The sequence below is a fragment of the Carlito syrichta genome, unplaced genomic scaffold, assembly GCF_000164805.1.
Source record: "Carlito syrichta isolate Samal-C Ts95f unplaced genomic scaffold, Tarsius_syrichta-2.0.1 Scaffold287976, whole genome shotgun sequence".
Lineage (NCBI taxonomy): Eukaryota > Metazoa > Chordata > Mammalia > Primates > Tarsiidae > Carlito > Carlito syrichta.
Window position 1 is genome coordinate 750,455 of NW_007232072.1, and position 13,344 is coordinate 763,798.

At 39.5% G+C, this 13,344-nt stretch overlaps 1 protein-coding gene across 1 annotated transcript; it reads right to left on the minus strand.

The window, feature by feature from the left end:
* Positions 1 to 11,121: 11,121 nt before the first annotated feature.
* On the minus strand, positions 11,122 to 12,169 carry CCDC54 (coiled-coil domain containing 54). The gene has a single exon (XM_008053235.1). The coding sequence runs from the start codon at positions 12,167 to 12,169 to the stop codon at positions 11,183 to 11,185; it is 987 nt and encodes a 328-aa protein (XP_008051426.1). The 3' UTR covers positions 11,122 to 11,182.
* Between the last annotated feature and the right edge of the window lie 1,175 nt (positions 12,170 to 13,344).

Genomic DNA, 13,344 nt, shown 5'->3' on the forward strand with positions numbered 1-13,344 from the left:
TAATAAGTCCTGAAATTGCTCGTGCTGCAGGGGCTTGGTGATGTAAGGGTGGGAATCTTTGTGATTCTCTTGTCTTTCCTCATGTTCACAAGTTAAGTGCTGAAGTTTTAGCTGTTACTTCTGCTTCTGAGACAGAAAGAAGGAGAAATGCAAAGGCTTACCAGTTGTGTTTCTCTTTTTATCAAGGAGACAAGCTTCCTCTGAATTCCCTCAGGTAAATCTGTTTATCTGGAGCCAGAGGACAAAAGGAGCCTCAGAAAGTATACATTTGACAATACAGCTCTTGTTGTTTAAAGCATCATGGCAGAAGAGGGTGGGAAACAGCATTTGGGCAGCCCAATCCACAGTGTCACTTAACAACAGGGAATCAAGTGGAAACCCACAAGAAGAGAGCCGTTCTCAAGGAGACGAGTGCAATCACTGAACCATGTGGTTGTAGCAATTGCAAACCATGGCCAGGGCCCAGGTAGAGGAGACAAGAGTCACCACATAGAAGTAACTCTAAAGAGATTGAAAACACCAGATGGCATCTGCAAAGGCGAGAAGAGAAATCAGCAGGGAAGCAAAAGCTCTGTGGGCTTCTGAGCCATTCTCTAGGATACTCAGGATATTATCTATTTTACTCACCATCACATTACCAAGAACTTAGCATGGTGCCTGGTACATGGTAGACTCTTACTGATGGTTACATTAATTAAGGAATAAATGAATCATCTAAGAATATAACAAGAAAGGAAATAATCAACTGAGTGAAGAACGGGAGAAAAACATTTGCAAAAAATATATCTGATAAAGGTTAATATCCAAAATAGATGAGGAACGCAAACAACTCAATAGGAAGGAAAAAAAATTACCTGATTAAAAAGTGCCCAAAGGACCTGAATAGACATGTCTTCTTTCTCAAAAGAAGACATACAAATAGCCAATAAATAAAACAAAAAAAGTCCAACTTTACTAATCATCAGGGAAATGCAAATGAAATGAGATATCCCCTCATGCCTGTTAAAACGGCTAGTCAAAAAGACTAGACTGGCCTGTAATCCCAGCACTTTGGGAGGCGGAGGTGAGAGGATTGCCTGAGCTCAGGGGTTCGAGACCAGCCTGAGCAACATGGTGAGACCTCTTCTCTACAATAAATAAAAAAATCAGCTGGGCATGGTGGTGTGTGCCTGTGGTTCCAGCTACTTCGAAGGCTGAGGTGGAGGGAATCACCTGAGCCCAGCAAGTCGAGGTGGCAGTGTCTATGAGCATGCCACTGCACTGCAGCCTGGGTGAAACAGTGAGACTCCAATTAAAAAAAAAAAGATGAAAGATAAGTGTTGGTAAGGACGTGAAGAAAAGGGAAGCCTATACGCTGTTAGGGAGAAGATATATTAGGATAGCCATTATGGAAAACAATATGGAGGAGTCTCAAAAAACATGAGAACATGGCATTCAAAAATAGTTTAGAGAGTAAATTTCAAATGTCTCATCACAAAAAGTAGTAAGCAAGTGAGGTAATGGATACGATTTAATATTCTACACTGTATATATATACCAAAACATTACATTTTGCCCCATATATGCATGCAATTATAATGTGACAATTAAAATAATATTCGTTTTTTAAAAGGGACACGGTGAGATAAACCCAATATAATAGCAATAGGAAAAGATTGCTTCCTTGCTCAGTTTGAGATTGATGTCATTGGAGTTGCAGTTGATGTGGCAGATTAAAATGGCTAATTTTCATAGACTGGGAGGAGGATATATAATCTTCATTTTCTTTCCCAATACATGTCCTGGAAAGGAGCCTGATTAAAAGAATCACACAAAACTGAGGAGTCTGGGATACAGGTACATTTCAGGGCTTTGCCAGCTGGGACCCTCGCTCACTGCAGGAACTGCCAAAGAACACACTGGGATCTGGGGCAGCCCAGCTCACCGTGTCCATGTGTGTCTTTCTTGTCCTTTTAAGATATTCTGCACTTTCAGTTAATAAGGGGCCAGGATACTTGGCTGGGGAAATCTCACTCCTGATTAAAAATTCCATTTGTCTGTGAGCTGAACTTGTTTTAATAAAGTGAAAGAGAAATGAATCTGAGACTATCTCGTTCTTTGCCTCATTTAGATGAGTCATAGAGAATTGAATCTTTACAATTTTTTCAGTCTTCTTTAGGCTGCCTAGTCATGTCGTATTTCCAAAGTTATAACCACATTGAAATTGATTTTACAATTGTGGAAGTTCAGATCCTAAGAATGTTTTGTTTTAAATCAAAGGCAGAGGAGAGAGCTATGCAAGCTATCTTGTCTCTGATCCAGTAATTTCCAAAAATCTGAAATTTTTGTGCAATTATTTGTCCATATTATCTTGCTTTTCTTACATGTATTTCATTGTTGCAGATGACAGATTTATGATCAGCATTTCTTCAAAACATGCTTATTCTAAAAGCCATTGTCAGTGAACTGGAAAACAACAACAAAAAAACCTCCTCTCTCTTTCTAGAAATTAAAAAAAAAATTGTTAGAAGCCATAAAGGGACCAAAATATAAGAGCAATTAAAGAGAATAAAATTAGATTAAAATTGTTTTTCATATATTTTCTCAGGATGGAGAGTTTTTGTTTTCAATGGCAAAACTATGGGAAAAATAAGAAATAAGCAACTACAGCTAAAGTTATTACCTTAGCTAAATTATAGCTTGTTCTACTCACCTGCTTTTGAAATTCAGACTAAGGAACATTCAATTTTCTTTATTACACAAAATAAATTCTACAGTAAAATTTTATTCCATATTATGATCGCTTCTATGGGAGAAAAATAAGAGTTGGAATAAAAGAAAGGCATGTGAAGAGAATAGCACTGGGAGAATGATCCCCAAAATGGAAGAAGTAGTGAGTATTTGAGAAATGTCTTGGGAGACTATCCTAAAGAGTTCATCAGAGAGGAGACACAGTGTAGGATCAAATCTGTACATTTAAGCCGTCATTCAAAGGCGACAACAAAAAGGGGAAAAGTGGTTTCTGACCTGAGTTGGACACAGAAATCAGAACCCGAGGAAGGGATTCAGGGAATTGTGGCAGCCCTAAAAAACCACGAGAAGAAGGTGGAGCAGGAAGCCAGGAATGATTGGAAGGAGAATCAGGAAAGATATGAAGGTCAATACTGAGGTTAATGGACTGAAACCGAGTGGGGGATAGACAGGGAAGTGACTTTGACTGGCAAGTAAATATATGTGTGACCGCACAGGCCACTGCACCATCCTGAGAAAAAGAGAGAGGAAGGGGTAGAAGGAGGAGAGAGAGAGAGAGACACAGAGATAGATGGAGCGAGAAAGAGGCAAAGGAGAAACCCACCAATGGAAATAGTAACACTTTATCAAAGACTCAGGAAAAGAGATAGAGGAAGGGAAACACTGCCATTTTGCCATGGAGAGAAGAAAGAGGCTCAGAATGGTTTACTAGGTTTTACGTTAGGTGTCTTGGTACATGTTTACTGTCAAACTCTGTTGTTACCTTGAATGACAAGCTTCACAGTAAGTCTTCGTTGTCCTTTAAAACTCATAAGAGCTATTTAAACATTACTCGCAACTCTCAACTTTTTAAAAGCACTTTGACATTCACAGGTACCATCTGAGGCTTCTGCCGGAAGTATGTGTGTGTGGGTGCTAATTACTAATACTATTTGTTTTTACCTACAGTTATAGTAACCAGAACAATATCACTGACAATAGGTAAGAAAATTAATCAAAGGTATGAATGTATATCTTACATATGTGAGTATATTTGATACCATATATGCATACTTTGTATGTATATATATCCACATGCATACATATATGTGTGCTCAATGCTCAGATGATGGAAAACGAGCATGGCAAATTCTGAGGGTGGGGGAGAAATGTCAAACTTCCAAAGATAATGGAACATGAAGTGTATGATCTGGGGAAGGTGGTTGGTTGGGTTGCAGTAATGGCAGGCTGTTTTCTTTCTTTCTTTCTTTCTTTCTTTCTTTCTTTCTTTCTTTCTTTCTTTCTTTCTTTCTTTCTTTCTTTCTTTCTTTCTCTTTCCTCCCTCCTTCCCTCTCTCCCTCCCTTCCTTCCTCCTTCCTTCCTTCTTTCTTTCTTTCTTTCTTTCTTTCTTTCTTTCTTTCTTTCTTTCTTTCTTTCTTTCTTTCTTTCTTTCTTTCTTTTGTCTCACTCTGTCACTCAGTCTGGAGTGCAGTGGCATGATCACAGTTCACCGCAACCTCTGACTTTTAGGCTCAAGCAGTCCTCCCTTCTCATCCTCCCAAGTAGCTGGGACTCCAGGCATGCACCACCATGCCTGGCTAATTTTTTTATTTTTATTTTTGTACAGATAGGGTTTCACTATGTTTCCTAGGCTGTTCTTGAACTCCTGGCCTCAAGCAGTCCTCTCTCCTCAGCCTCCCAATGTGCCGGCATTACAGGTGTGAGCCACCACACCCAGACTGTAATGGCAGATTTTTTGTGCTTGATCCGTGCACTTTGCTACTTTACAGAACATTAACATCAGTGACCCCAAACAGAGGGAAGAAGCTCAGTTAGCTGTACCTTTTCTGCAAGGCCAGAGCATCTTCCCCAATGTGACTATTCCTCAAGCTGACAGAAGCCATGGATTTAGTGTGGCCTTAAAGCATGAGACTTACCTTCTGGAGCCCTGGAATCTGATCCAGTCTCTTATGAAATGGGTGACTTTAGGCAAGTCATTTCTTCCTTGGGATCTCAGGTCCCTACTCAGTGAGTTGAACCAGCTTTCTGATCCTCCATCTTTTTTCTGCCTTAACCTACTGGACAGCTGCTGCCCAGTCTACACAGTAGTAAAGTCATAAGGGATTCTAATTGAGTACGTACCATATACTGAGCTAAATGTTTTTCCTCTTTTCATCCTTGGCACATTTTGCATGATATTCCATTATTATCCCCAATTCAGTGACAAGAAAGTTGACTCAGAGAATTTAGAATTCAGTAACGTCACACGCCTAGTAAATAACAGCCCTTGTGAATTCAGGCCTGTCAAATATCTAGGTGCTTGTTCTTAGTCCTTATATTATGCTGTTCCTATTGTGATTCTCAAATGGGGTAAGGATGAAGCCATGTCCTCTATATCATGATCTTGGGGAGGAATTAAGTTGTAGAATCCTGCCAGGAGATTTTTAAAGGCCCCTTGGGATATTCCCACTTGAATATCACTTAACGAAGTATTCTTTTTTTTTTTTTTTTGAGTTGGAGTCTTGCTCTGTCGCCCAGACTGGAGTGCAGTGGCCGCTCCCGGCCACCGCAGCCTCGACCTGCTGGGCTCCAGCAATCCTTCCGCCTCAGCCTTCCAAGTAGCCGGAATTACAGGCATGTGCTACCATGCCCGGCTGATTTTTTGATTTTTTGTAGAGATGAGGTCTCGCTGCCCAGCCGTGTCTCCAACCCATGGGCTCAGGCAATCCACTCACCTTAGCCTCCCAAAGGTGTGGGATTACAGGCTGAGCCATATTCTTTAAACTTCTTTTCATATCTAACCTTTTATGACTTTGGAATCCTGATATTGAGATGGAAGGAAACTTCTGCTGCTACCACTTGTAACAAGGGGGAATGTAGTAAATTTCACTGCTTTTTGTTGCTTTCTAATAGCCTGCAATCATTTGTCAGTCTTCAATTCCTCTTTGTCTCCTTCAATAACTCATTGTCTTCAGAGCAGCCTCTGATCAGAAACTTCATTAAGTCATTTCTGATTTGTCTTCTGATCATACCTCTTAGATAACATATTGAAACGTCAACTGGGTTGCCATGGTGACTCCTCTAATTAGACTGCTATAGGCATAATTTTGCTAATATCGCTTTAACAACAAATAATCATGTCACTGATGGCTGTGATCCAATTACAGCCTGTGCATCAAGCAATTATTATCTTTATATTTGGTAAATATGAGTTGACCAAGGGTCACTATAAATGAGAGAGGCACCCATATTTCGATCTTCTGATATCTGAAAGATGTGTCACATCTTCATTAGGATGTTGGCCAGTGAGAACACACCTCCCGAAACAATAGCTGGAAAGAACACATCACCAGAATCAGACTATCACCTGGCCACGTTTTCATACATTTCTTCTCCTATCTTAGATGAGCACAGGAGAGAAAGGAAGTATCTAAAGCAGGAGGAGGCTTGGCATGGTGGCTCACACCTGTCATGGGAGGCCAAGAAAACATAGCAAGATACTGTACAAAAAAATACATTAAAAAAAATTAGCCGGGCATGGTGTTGCACACCTGTATTACCGGCTGTTTGGGAGTCTGAGGTGAGAGGTCGCTTGAGCCCAGGAGTTTGAGGTTACAGTGAGTTGCGACTATGCCACTGCACTCCAGCGTGGGTAAGTGAGTGAGACCCTGTCTCTAATAATCCAACTAACGAACAAATAAAAATGGGTGGAATCCTTGATGAAAGGAAAGACCGGAAGAGTCCTGTGGAGAGCTCTTCCTGGAAGCTTGGGCAGATTCCTGAGAGCTAAAATGTCACTGAAGGTAGAGAAAAAATCATCATGTTTTTTTAACCAGCCTAAGGAGGGACTGCCTTTTTTATAGTATTTTCAGCGTGCATGGTGCGGTACCTCACCTCAGCCTGGATGAAATTTCCTTACTGTGTGAAGGGGTACACCAGAACCACAGCTGTTTCTCACTCCTACTGAGGGTTTCCTTTCTTCTTGTCCTACCCCAACCCTACCTCTGTCTCTGGTTGGGAGGTATCTTCCCATACCCACATCCCTGCCTCTCAAGCTCTAGGTTAAGAAAAAAATGGCATGGGGAAAAGGAAATATGAGAGACTAAACAAGCAGATCCTATTTTTGTCACAAGAACCCCACTGAAACAGCAGCCCTTCCCAGAGTATTCCATGCTCTACCATGTCTCTGGTTATATCACTCTGTTGGAACCTCTCAGATCTAGAGAAACTGGTGAAGTCATTCCAGCAACCTGCATTAGCTGTCCTTTATTGGTTGATAGCTCCTACATATTGAGCACTTACTGTGTACCAAATTTTATTTAGGTATTTTATAACCATGAGTCACATTTAATTCTTATAGTAACTCCTGGAGGTGCACATTGTTAACCCTACTTAATTAATGAAGATAAGGGGACTAAGAGAAATAAAGTAAATGACTGAGTGTCACTATAAGAGAGTGGTATCCACATTTTGGTTTTCTGATCACTGAAAGATGGGTCACACCTTGCATCAGTATTTTAGCCGATCTGGCACTGACAAATACAGCTATCTTCCAAACAGGTTGTATTCCAGAAGACAAGTGAGGGAGCAGAGCCTACAATTTTTTTCTCTATCTGACCATCTCTGGTATCTCCATTTCCATTTATTAGGCACAACTATGTGCCAGGAATTACCCTATATGCTTTACATACATAAATTATCTTCCTTGTACTCAGCCTTCAGACCCTCATTATGTAAAAGATGACCTTGGCCCATTTCAGCTCTTTTTCCCTGAACTAGATTCTCAGTAGTCACATGGAACCCTTGTCTCCTTTCTTACCCAAGAATTCCCCATCTTGGCTTCTCATCCCTAGAGTTCCTGTTTTGGCCCCACTTAGTTCCTGTGCTTTGTTCTTCTGCTCTCTATGGCATTCTCTGCTAGTGCCATCAATCGGGAATTTTCACTCCACTGTTAGATAGAAGAGAGAGCAAGGAGTGTAGGGGCACTGATCCAGCTGTTTGGATTCCCACTCTTACAGTTATTTTCCTAAATACTCTTCGACATGGGAATGTGCAACAACAACGCTTTATAGTGTCATTAACATCATTATTTCAGGTACATTGTAGTTCCGTTAGCTTTTAGGGGTTGACCACCAAATCCAACTCTAATACTATTTCTTCATATGTGCATGCTGAGTTATATGCAAAGGATTAACAAATGAAGTTTGAGAGTACAATCCATTGATATGTTGGTGACGGTTTACATTTTGAAGAAGTATAGAATGATATAGAAAAAAATGACATTTTTGTGTCTTGAGGAATTAACCTTAAAACATTGCTTTTAGGAATGTCAATGTATTTTTTCTAAATAGGACTTGAGTTGTATCCTATGGAAAAACCTCAGTTGTTTTAAATGAAGTAATGTGTGGTTTTCCAATCCAAACCTATGCAACAGACCAAAATAATTGGCAACTGGAAAGAACACCATTTGAAAATATGTCCTTTCAGGACGGCGCTGGTGTTGTTTCATCTCTATTTGTTCACATCTAGCTCTGGTATAGTCAGATTTCAATAAAATGCTGGTGAATATTGTTCTTGAATGAGCAGAATGTTCTTAGTGTCTGTGTCTGTGCAAGCAAGTATTCCAACCTGAAATAAATTATTTATTTTAACTCAGCTTTCCTTCCCTCCAAATCCTCTCCTTTGTTGCTTACTTATATAGTGTGCAGTTAAAGGTTGGCACACAACTGTTGCAGATGATGGAATATTGGTTGAATGCCCAGACCAGGAGGAGAGCTTCACACCCTGTCTTGTTCTTATCACACTATCTTTGGATGGAAGAGTCAAGATTTGGTTTGGAACATTTGTAGTCACTTTGTTCATTATCTGTGGAGTCCTCTATGGCTGATAAAAAGAGACAGAGTCCTAAGTGTGAGCTACTTGAGGCAGAACCCATGTCTCATTCATCTTGATGCCCCATTTTAATAGTTAGCCTGAAGAGAGAAGGAAATGACCACCATATGTTATGTACCTACTAATTCAGGTACTGTTCTTGGCAGATTATATACGTGATCTCATTTAATTAACACTACAGTCTCATGACCTAAGTTGTTCTCATTTTAGGGTTGAGAAAAGTGAATGCAAAGCTTAAGAAATTTGCCAAAATCATATAGTTACGAGAGCCATCATTATACGATCAACCAACATAGTGCCTGATAACACAATAAATGTTAGTAAATAGCTGTTCTAAAATCTGTTCTTTGCATGTCCTTGTTCTTTTGACTATTGAGAATTTCCTCCCAAATAAATGTGTCTAATTTAGTAGCAACAACAATAGTTTTAGACTTTTTTATAAGTGCACAATGGCTTTCATGTCTAGCTTATATGCATTATAGACACACATCTCATTATATTTATACGTATTTTTGTAGACATGCAAGTGAAGAAGGTAAGTAGTAACTTGGAACAAAATCTCAGGATGTCCCAGGAGAGGCTGTATTAGGAATCCTTCGAGATGGGAGTCATTAAAGTGAAGCATCTGTATCTTACAGGAATGATTACTGGTAGAGGAATCATGTAAGAAAACTGAGAAGGATCTGTTAGAGTGATGGGAAGAGAACTAGGAGAGAGAGCACTGTTATGGAAGACATGCTCCTATGAGCCATGGAAAGACTGGGAGAGGGGAGGTGGGGACAGGGGTGTGGGCCTCTCATTCAAAAAGGTGGTGAGAAATTGGCAGGAGGACACAGGGACATGGCAACCAAGTAAGTATTTTGTAAGCTGAGTACAGGTACTGATTAAGATAGAGGAAACAGTCTGGGCACAATGGTTCATGCCTATAATCCCAGCACTTTGGGAGGCTGAGGCAGAAGGATTGCTTGAGCCCAGGAGTTTAAGACCAGCCTGACCAACATAGTAAGACCTCATTTCCACAAAAAAATAAAATAAAATAAAATAAATTAGCTGGGTGTGTTGGTGTACACGCCTGTAGTTCTAGCTTCTAAAGAGGCTGAGGGGGAAGCATTGCCTGAGCCCAGGTGGTCAAAGCTGAGGTGAGCAGTGATTGTGCCACTGCACTCCAGCCTGGCTCATGACATGAGACCTAGACTCAAAATAAAAGAAAACAAAGATGAGGAAAGAAAGGGACTAACTGACCAAGACCCTGCAAGCCACTGGGGGAGGAATGTAGATAAAAGACCCACCACTTCCTCTGAGCCAGGAGGAGTGGAGGTGAGCTAATGAGAAGCCAGTGAATTTGAAAGCCAGGATTGGGAAAAAGTGATTTGCTCACATGCAGTTATAAACTGCGTTATAATTTTGACAAGTCATGTAAAATCTTGTCTAGGTGATGATAACAAATAATTGACTCAGAAGCAAAATCCTCCCTTTCCTCACAGGGATTTTAATTCATTAGCAGGACAAACAGAATCATCTCTAGGGAAAGTGTGAGGCCTTGAGAAAATCATGTAGAGTCGCTTTCTCTCCCTCTAACATTCTTATGTGGGTCAAAATCTGGTTAAAATGAACATGGTGGGAATCCCAGAAGAGAAAAATGAGATCCATGATAGCTTTTATGTCCCATGTTCCGACAAGCCTCCATCCCTTCTTGTTTTTCCTCTGCCTGCTCCATTGCCCTCACCACCTCCTCCTGGCCTTGCCTCCTTACTCTGAGGCTCGCCAACCCTCTTCCTTATCCAGTACCAGGAGTACTTTCAATATTTCTCTTTGCTGGTCATCCCCATCTATTGTGCATTCATATTCTTTGGCTACACATTTTATCTATCCCATTCAATGTATGTGTCTACAGTACAGAAGAGGAGTTCTATATTTTCTTTCATCCTCCATGTTCTTGTTATTAGTGAACACTAAAAAAAACCGTGTTATCTTCATATAATTTTCTCTTTTTTTAGGTTAGAAAATACAGCTTATTTATAAAGTAAATTAGAAAGAGGTTGGACTTGGTGGCTCAGCCTGTAATCGCAGTACTTTGGGAGGCCGAGGCAAGTGGGTTGCCTGTGCCTGCAGGTTCAAGACCAGCCCGGGCAACTTGGTGAGATCTCGTCTCTCCAATAAATCAAAAATTAGCCGGGCGTGCTAGCATGCGCCTGTAGTTCTGGCTTCTTGGAAGGCTGAGGCTTAAGGATTGCCAGAGCCTAGCAAGTCGACACTGGGGTGGCCGTGAGTGTGCCACTGCTCTCTAGCCTGGGCGATGGAGTGAGACTCCAACTCAAAAAAAAAAAGAGAGAGAGAGAAAGAGGATATTCACTTCCCCAAGGTAGGGAAGGGTGGCCAAAGCCTTTGAGAAGTGACATAAAAATGGATCACGATAGCCCAATGAGACCATAGGCTTTAACTTACTGTAGATGTGTAGAAACTGCGATAGTGAACCATAGTGAGCAAACTACCAAAGTGTTCACAGTTACAACACAGATGTGGGAATTCTTGGAGCAATCAGTTGACATTTATTTTGTACCAAGAAAATCAGAAAATAACTCTACAGTCGAGTTACTTCTTCTTTTGAGGAACCAAAAAGGCAGTAAATATAGTTGAAAACAGACAGACAGATTGTGGTCAAACTTACAATAGGCCCAGTGAAAGGAGAATATCTCTGGGTTTTGAGTGGTGGTTCCTCAGGAAGAATGGGTGGCCTAGAAAGAAGCCACTGCATGAAATCTTCTAACTTGGTAGCACTAAGGAAAAATGTCCATCTTCCTCCATGAACAAAAGTTAACTTGATCCATGTACTGAAGTCTGGATAAATGTAAATATTTGACTTAGTTTTTTTAAAGCTTTTTGATGCATTTTGATGGTTACCTTTCTTCAAAGTTTTAATTTTGGAAGAAATTGCTTTTCCCTCAAGATGATCAATGGACTTTGGATAACTGGGCACTTTCTCTGGCTCTGTTGAAGATATTTCAGAATCTCTAGAAGCCAATGTATTCTTTGGAGTTCCTTGTTGTATGAGTTTATGAATCTGTTCTTTGATTTCTTTACATTTGTCTCCCTCCAGAACCTCTAAGCAACGTATACTGGAGCAAGAATTCTGGTTTTCCAGCTCTGTCACCTTCTTCTTTAAAACCTCAATATATTCTTTCATAGAGAGGTTATCTTTACTTGTTGTGCATAGTTTATTTTCATTAGCATTCATTCTGGTTTCTAGGATCTCTATCTGCTTCTGATAAAGGTCAATCTTTTCCTGGATTTTTGATATTGCACTGACAATGCCAGTCATTTGGCTGACAAGTTCAACTTGGGCAGTTTTAATATCTTGGAGCATTACTGTAAGATTCATTTCTTTATCAGAACTAATGCCATCTTGATCACAATCATCGGATGTCATAGTTGGATATCTAGTTGAATTTGGGTGCTGAATCTTACATTTGTGGTAAACATCTTTAAGAGATTGTCTGATCTTGGAAAGATTTAAAGTCCACATCTGCCCTGCAGCTGCTTTTAGCCTTTTGGTGTGCAGTTTGTGCATCTTTCATGGTGAAACAAGAAGAAAGGTGTAAGAAAAGGTGAGTAGACTCACAGCAAGAAGCCACATCGGAATGAAATGATCTTTCTCTTACTGTTTGCAAGATACCTTTCCTGATAACATCTTAGAACACCCTATGGAGAACATCAATGGCAGCAATAGGCTCTCAAGTGATTAGCTTCTTATAGGGTAGCCCAACCGGAGAACTCTGTAAAATACTGGTCAACTGCACGGAACTCTTCACATGGTAATTATTGACCCGATGCTGATGTCACAATGACTGTTGGCTTAGGACAAACACATTTAACCATAAGGCAGCGGTTCTCAAAGGTTTTGGTAAAATAAAATAGAATAAAATAATTTTTAAAATTAATGAAAATTATTAAGAACCACATAGCTTTTGTGTATGTAGATTGTATCTATATTCAATAGTAGATATTAAGGTGGAGAAAGTCCTAGATGTTTACTTATTGTTTTATTTAAACCTCATTACATGTTAACATAAATAACATATTTTTATGAAAAATAATTCTATTTTCTAGGGGGAAAGAGTACCAAGTGAGAAGAGTAGCATTATTTTAACATATTTGCAAATGTTTTAAATACTTGGTGTGATAGATGGTGCCTATATTCTCATATCTGCTTCTGCATTATATCTGTTGTGATATGTTGTTTTGGTTGAAGTAAATAAAGAAAATATGGCTTCATGGAGATAAGTAAATGAAAAGGGGACAGTATTTTAATTGCCTTTTCAGGTAATTGAGAATATTATTCTTTGCTACTTTATGACAATTTGACATATGATAATTTTTTTAGAAGTTAGCTACAATGTATAATTTTAGACCAAATCAATGAACTTTCATATTGTTACATTAATATTTACTTGTCTATTTTTCATTTTGAATAGATGCATAATATTGTTCATTGGTTATTTGGAAAATAATAGTTTGCTGAATTATGCAAATCTTCAAATGTTGACTCATTTTACCATATAATATAAAAATATCATATTCATTAATATCTCTACAAAACTCACCAGAAAAGTCTTTGAGTATTGATAAGGGGTCAAGCTCATTGCGGCAAATACAAGTTTTCCAAAATTCCAATTTTAGCTTGAAAAGCTTGAAATTTATCAAGCTTGTTGCTTGTTTTCCTTGAAGTGACAGTCTCCTTATATC

Coding starts and splice junctions, on each gene's coding strand:
- CCDC54 (XM_008053235.1), bottom strand. CDS start 12,169: ATGCACAAACTGCACACCAAAAGGCTAAAAGCAGCTGCAGGGCAGATG.